Source organism: Lottia gigantea, assembly GCF_000327385.1.
Source record: "Lottia gigantea unplaced genomic scaffold LOTGIsca_49, whole genome shotgun sequence".
NCBI classification, from domain to species: Eukaryota; Metazoa; Mollusca; class Gastropoda; family Lottiidae; genus Lottia; species Lottia gigantea.
In genome coordinates this window covers 69,569-76,313 of record NW_008709687.1, presented here as the reverse complement: position 1 = coordinate 76,313, position 6,745 = coordinate 69,569, and the positions used below count along the sequence as shown (strand labels likewise).

General features: G+C 36.2%; 1 protein-coding gene across 1 annotated transcript; it reads left to right on the top strand.

The window, feature by feature from the left end:
• Nucleotides 1-4,335: 4,335 nt before the first annotated feature.
• On the top strand, nucleotides 4,336-4,737 carry LOTGIDRAFT_125213 (hypothetical protein; the record flags this gene model as incomplete). Its single annotated transcript, XM_009061529.1, has 1 exon — nucleotides 4,336-4,737. A coding segment is annotated over one exon (402 nt), but the record flags the coding sequence as incomplete, so codon positions are not given.
• Between the last annotated feature and the right edge of the window lie 2,008 nt (nucleotides 4,738-6,745).

The following is a 6,745-nucleotide window of genomic DNA, read 5'->3' as shown; positions in this document are numbered from 1 at the left end:
AAATCTTAGTAGTTGTAATTAAACAATGGCATGAGTGGGACAAGTAAACAAAGTTAACCAGTTAATAAAGACGATTTATTATATAAAAGTACTTCGTTTTATCTTAATGTAGCAGAAATGGGCGAAATCAGTCCTAGGAGGAAATCTTTTTAGTTTTCCCATGTCCCACAATGGTATTTTTAGATTTCGGCCAATACAACGCGTACCAAGCGGAAATTGACGTAAAGAGGCGGAATTAACCGGAAACATCCGATTACGTCTTCGTAGAATTAGTACGCTACTCTTGTCAGGCGACAACATGACTTGTCTTCTTGAGTGAATAAGTTAAAAGTCAAGGCGTGGTCTAAGATTTGATTGATAGCTATTCATGGACTTAAATAATTTTATCAAGCAATCAAAACTATTTCTAGAAAATTCTATTCCCATGGCTGTTTTGAAAGAAAAATGTCACAGCGTACAAAATTATATGAATATAGCTTAAAATGAAACAAAATGGGGCTTCATACTTTCCTACTGTTCTGTATCTTATTGAACTAATGAAATGAAACGGAGTTATATATCCTACTGTTCTATACCTTATTGGACTAATGAAATGAAATGGAGTTTTATATCCTACTGTTCTATATCTTATTGGACTAATGAAATGAAATAGAGTTATATATCCTACTGCTCTGTATCTTATTAGACTAATGAAATGAAATAGAGTTTTATATCCTACTGTTCTGTATCTTATTAGACTAATGAAATGAAATAGAGTTTTATATCCTACTGTTCTGTATCTTATTAGACTAATGAAATGAAATAGAGTTTTATATCCTACTGTTCTGTATCTTATTGAACTAATGAAATGAAATAGAGTTTTATATCCTACTGTTCTGTATCTTATTGAACTAATGAAATGAAATAGAGTTTTATATCATACTGTTCTATATCTTATTGGACTAATGAAATGAAATAGAGTTTTATATCCTACTGTTCTGTATCTTATTAGACTAATGAAATGAAATAGAGTTTTATATCCTACTGTTCTGTATCTTATTAGACTAATGAAATGAAATAGAGTTTTATATCCTACTGTTCTGTATCTTATTGGACTAATGAAATGAAATAGAGTTTTATATCCTACTGTTCTATATCTTATTGGACTAATGAAATGAAATAGAGTTTTATATCCTACTGTTCTATATCTTATTGGACTAATGAAATGAAATGGAGTTTTATATCCTACTGTTCTATATCTTATTGGACTAATGAAATGAAATAGAGTTTTATATCCTACTGTTCTATATCTTATTGGACTAATGAAATGAAATGGAGTTTTATATCCTACTGTTCTATATCTTATTGGACTAATGAAATGAAATAGAGTTTTATATCCTACTGTTCTATATCTTATTGGACTAATGAAATGAAATGGAGTTTTATATCCTACTGTTCTATATCTTATTGGACTGATGAAATGAAATGTAATTAGTTATATAATATGTTATTATGTTCAGTACCTTGTGATATATAAAACTTAATTCAACTCAATTCAAATTATTTGTGAATTGGAGTTTTATATCTTTGACTAACATAAGATTAGTTATGACAGGATTACTCTACGAAAGTAAAAAACTGGGTCAGCTAAGGATTGTAGCAATAACAGACAATAGTGTCATAAAGCCATATTAGGACAATACATTTAGCATGACTGAACCAGAAATGAATGACGTTGTTTTATGAATGGAATTTCGTCACTGTGAAATAAGAAGATTATGAATGAACGAGTATAGTCTCGCTCTGGTGATTTTCTACTCCAAAATAACTCGTGTCTAGGCGGGTTATTTATAGATTTTTATAAAGTGTCAAAAATGTAGGACATAGTTGAATTGAGTAAACCTTGACTATATATATATTTATATATAGAAATTGATAACTAGAATCTGTTAAAATTTTCCATATATAGGCAAATGAAGGTCACACAAACTATTAAATAAATACCTGCTCTGTTTCATATTTGTTTTTTTCCTTGTCTATTTCAGTTTATGTTGTGAGGTAGTGGGTAAAGATCCCTCGATAGCTGAAAATCGAAAAAAAGTAGCTTAATGCCGTTGACCTGTCAACAAAGCTCTTATAGGAGAAATCAGAAATCAGCTAAGGACACATGCATGACTTACGTAGTATAATTGGTCGGACAAACCACTCTTACAACTGCTAAATTTGAACGTTATGTGATACGCAAACCACCTTTATGACATTCTTACTGACCTCTCCTATACCCCCCGCATGGTGTTGCTCGTCCTCATTAGCCCATTAGCCCATTAGCCCATTAGCCCATAAGGTAGTGGCAAGTCACTGGACACCGCATGCCCACTACGACTTGGATTGTCAACTTGGTATCCTATTCAACATGGATCGAAACTCAGGGGCGTATTATTTCTCAGAGAGGGATGGAGGAGGGAGAAGGGGTATAACATAGAGACCCTGAAGGGGGGTGTTCATAAGAAAATAGAAAGAGGGAAGGAGATAGGGGGTATATCACTGAGACCATAGGCACCGGGAGAGGAGTAGGGGTGGCGGGGGCGGGGGGTTGTTGGTTCATAAGACGATAGAGGAAAGGAAGGAAAGGGTCTTCTATCACAGAGGCCATAGGTAGTAAGTGAAAAAATTGTGTTTCATTCTCGGCCCATGATATAACTAGGGGCAAAATATCATACGGTCTCGACCATTAAATTGTTCGGTATCTTAAATGGACGGGTTCGCCTTCCGTTTGACCAATCGTACCTTCATCTCAGAAAGGGGAATCAGTAGTAGACTTGACAACACACCGTGGAAATTTGAAAGTTGAAATGACGACTCGTCATATCTTGAGACGCTGCCATAAATAGAAAAGACATGTATCGAAATAGAAACTGATAGTCCTCGTTTGGTGTATTTTTGAAGGAATTATGTGATTTTCGAACAATTCTAATTCTTCTGAAGACTATTTATTCCGTTTACACAGTATCACGCAATTTGATTGGATAACAGCGGTCACGGTTATATCTGTGTCAACGGAATGTAAAATTAAGCTCTGCCCCTTAATGGACTACTTTTATCATTGAGTTTGATTGACGTGGCCACTACACGGCCTCGATGTCGTTCCTTCAATTTTTTTTTTGCACTTTCAGCGTGGCCGCTACGTCAACTTTAACGCAGAAGACAGTAGACAATAAATAGGGTGACCTTATTGCTGATTGGCTATTGTTAGTATCAGTTCATTAATGTTATGTTAAAATGTTATGTATTTATGCGCCAATTTAGTGCCTTAAGTTGTAATATTTAAACACGTATTCGAGTTGATTTAATTATAAGAAATGACCTGAACAGATATTCAGTTTATCGATGTATAAACAGAAAAAAAACCGCTACGCAGATGTATACAGTGTACACAGGTTTTTTTCTGTTTATACATCGATAAACTGAAAAAATGTTCAGGTCATTCCTTAAATAATCATCAACGAAACTTTCCAATTCCTTACCATTGATATAGGGATTAGGGTTGTTGAAAGGTAACAAGTTACTATTCAACAGAAATGAAATGAAATGAAACGAATGGAGTTTTACATCCTACTTTTCTGCACAATGTGGGCTAATGAAGACGGGTAACGCCATGAAGGGTGCCATGAGGGAAATTTTGCCAGGACAGCAGCATTAGCCTGCTCTTTTTCGATTTCCAACTGTCGAGGGATCTTTAACGTGCACAGCCTGTAGCACACAGGGCCTCGGTTTATTGTCCCATCCGAACGACTAGACGTTTTTCCATGTTTCTTAGACTTCCCTCCCCCATAAATCCTTAACATTCGGTGAATATTTTTCGTGTCAGAGAAAAGAATGATAGAATTTTATGCTAGACTACGTAGGGTCTCATTACCCCCAAGTTGAAAAACCCCTGCAAAGTTGAAAATATATAGACGAGGTACGGAGACCGGTGCGGAATAATCGATACAAACAATCAATGAAAACGAAAATAGAAGAAGACACAAGGCACGTGTCCGGACACGTTGCTGACACGATTCATTTTTTCTATTTTGTACTATATCGACAATCCCGTTCCGCCTATTCGCACCTTTAGGATGCACCTTTATAAATATACATTGGAGAGTATATGCCTATCAAATTTATATTTGACTTGCTAGGTTGTTTCCCCATTTCAGAAGAGATGTTTGTGTAAAATTCGAACCTATTTTTGAATAGATCGACTATCTATATGTCGCATCAGATATTTCATTGTTGTTTCATGTCTACTAAAACATTGTATAGACGTTTGACATTCCTTCAGATCTTTCCATCTCGTTTTTTGGCCTTAGATGTATCGTTGTGGTTTTATGTCGGCTCAGATACGTCATTGTGGTTTTATGTCGGCTCAGATACATCGTTGTGGTTTTATGTCGGCTCAGATACATCGTTGTGGTTTTATGTCGGCTCAGATACATCGTTGTGGTTTTATGTCGGCTCAGATACGTCATTGTGGTTTTATGTCGGCTCAGACACATCATTGTAGTTTTATGTCGCCTCGGATACATACATCATTGTGGTTTTTTGTCGCCTCAGACACATCATTGTAGTTTTATGTCGCCTCGGATACATCATTGTGGTTTTTTGTCGCCTCAGACACATCATTGTGGTTTTATGTCGCCCCGGATACATCATTGTGGTTTTTTGTCGCTTCAGATACACCACTGTGGTTTTATGTCGCCTCGGATACATCATTGAGGTTTTATGTCTCCTCGCATACATTATTGTGGTTTTTAGTCGCCTCAGATACATCATTGTGGTTTATTTTTTGTCGCCTCAGATACATCATTGTGGTTTTATGTCGCCTCGGATACATACATCATGGAGGTTTTATGTCTGGTAAAACAATTCATCGTCATTTGATGTCCCCTCAGATGCGTCATTGTGTTTTTTTTTTACTGATTGTGTAAGCTAAAATAATTCCTAAGGTATGATTGGTCGAACGGATAGTGAAGGTGCGTCTTATGAACATAAAATTTAAGTTCTCAAGTTCTCAATATGAGTATATATTCATCAGTGAACTTACCTGGTGTCATAAAGTTACAACAGAATCCCTGTAAAATCTGTAAAATTGGAAAATTGTTAAAACTAAGTAGGCCTTATTATTGAAAAACGCTTAATCTTGATATTAAGCGTTTTTCAATAGTTAATTGCATATTTATGGATAATTACTAGGTTTTTTGGATTTATCGGATTATATAAGGATCTTGTTATGTTATTTATGACACCAGGTATACCTACTGAAGAATATATGTTCTTATTGGCCAAGTTTTAAATTCTAAAATTGTATGTTGATTCTAAGACATAGTATTCCTTTAAGTTTGCAGAGCAATTGAGCGAACATTCACTCTATTATATTGATCCGGAAGTCTCAAGTAATGTTATTTACTACCTGTTTCTATTCCTAACATGTTGCTCTCAGGTGGTTGAACTTGAACTCGACTTAAATGCGATCACGTTTTACAGTGCTGACATGCTAACGTATGCCCATCTTCACAAAGTCGAGGTATAACGAACCCGTCTATTCTATTCCTAGCACGTTGTTTACTCGTGCCGGTAGTTGCTCTCAGTTTTTCAGTCCAACCACATCAAGTTCCAAATAAATAGATCGAACTTACCTTCATTGTTTTGATATTCTCTATCTCTATCCAAATTACGTTGTTGTACTGTTGCTCCCAATTTTTACAGACTCCCTCCCCACCAAAAAAGTTGCAGGGAAATGGAAAATATTCCCTCCCTTATATTGATCCGGAAGTCTCTCATAGTGTTATTTATTTCCGTCATCGATTTGGCATTAAATGTTGTTGTTCTGAGGAAGGTCATTGAATCTGAAGACACATCAGGTGGTTGAACTTGAACTTAATACGATCACGTTTTACAGTGATGACATAATTAGGCCCATCTTCACAATGTTAATGTATAAATGAAATAAATGCAGTTTCTGCAAAAGCAGTTATTCCTCATTTACATACTGAAGACGTAATGATGCAGATCGAACCGCATCGCTACTCGACCGCCGACAAAATATCGGTTCTGGACTCCTGGCCTGGTATTCTCGAAACGATCTTAGGGCTAGGATGTCCTAGAATCAATTTTAGAAGAGAAGAACTTAAGACATCCTAGCACTAGGATCGTTTTGCGAATACTTGGCCTGGACTGCTGGGTCAGTTTTTTCCTCTCTTGGTGTTACTCACTAGGTGTCACTAATCTGCAGGAATTGTCGCCATCTTAAGGATCATCCAATAGAGCGTCTGTGAGTGAAAAAAAGAATTCATTTGGTGCATTCTGGTACATATTTTGACACAAAGACGTTTAAAATCATATCGTTAAAGTAGGGTACTAATTGAGGCACAGTGCTACCGTATTTTCAAACTCGTCCTCAACAGTTGTCTCCCTATTGAGTTAGTTGGTTAGTAGATGACAAGTAAATGTCCGCTTCCATTGGATGCTGATATCGCAAACTAGGTAGTTGTTGGTAGTCGTAGTAGTTGATAGTTTGGTTCAATTAGATGATTCTGTGATGTTGATTTGGTTTTTGATACTTCGTAAGATCTGGTCGGGTCGCACCCTCCATTGGGTTAGTCTGTCCCCTATTTGTATTCCCACTCTTGGGAGGCTTGCGCCGCCACTGGTTGCCTGAAACCTTTGACAGACTTTGTTGGCTGTTTTTATTTTTTTTTCTCCTCTTTTTCTTCGTGGAAAGTAG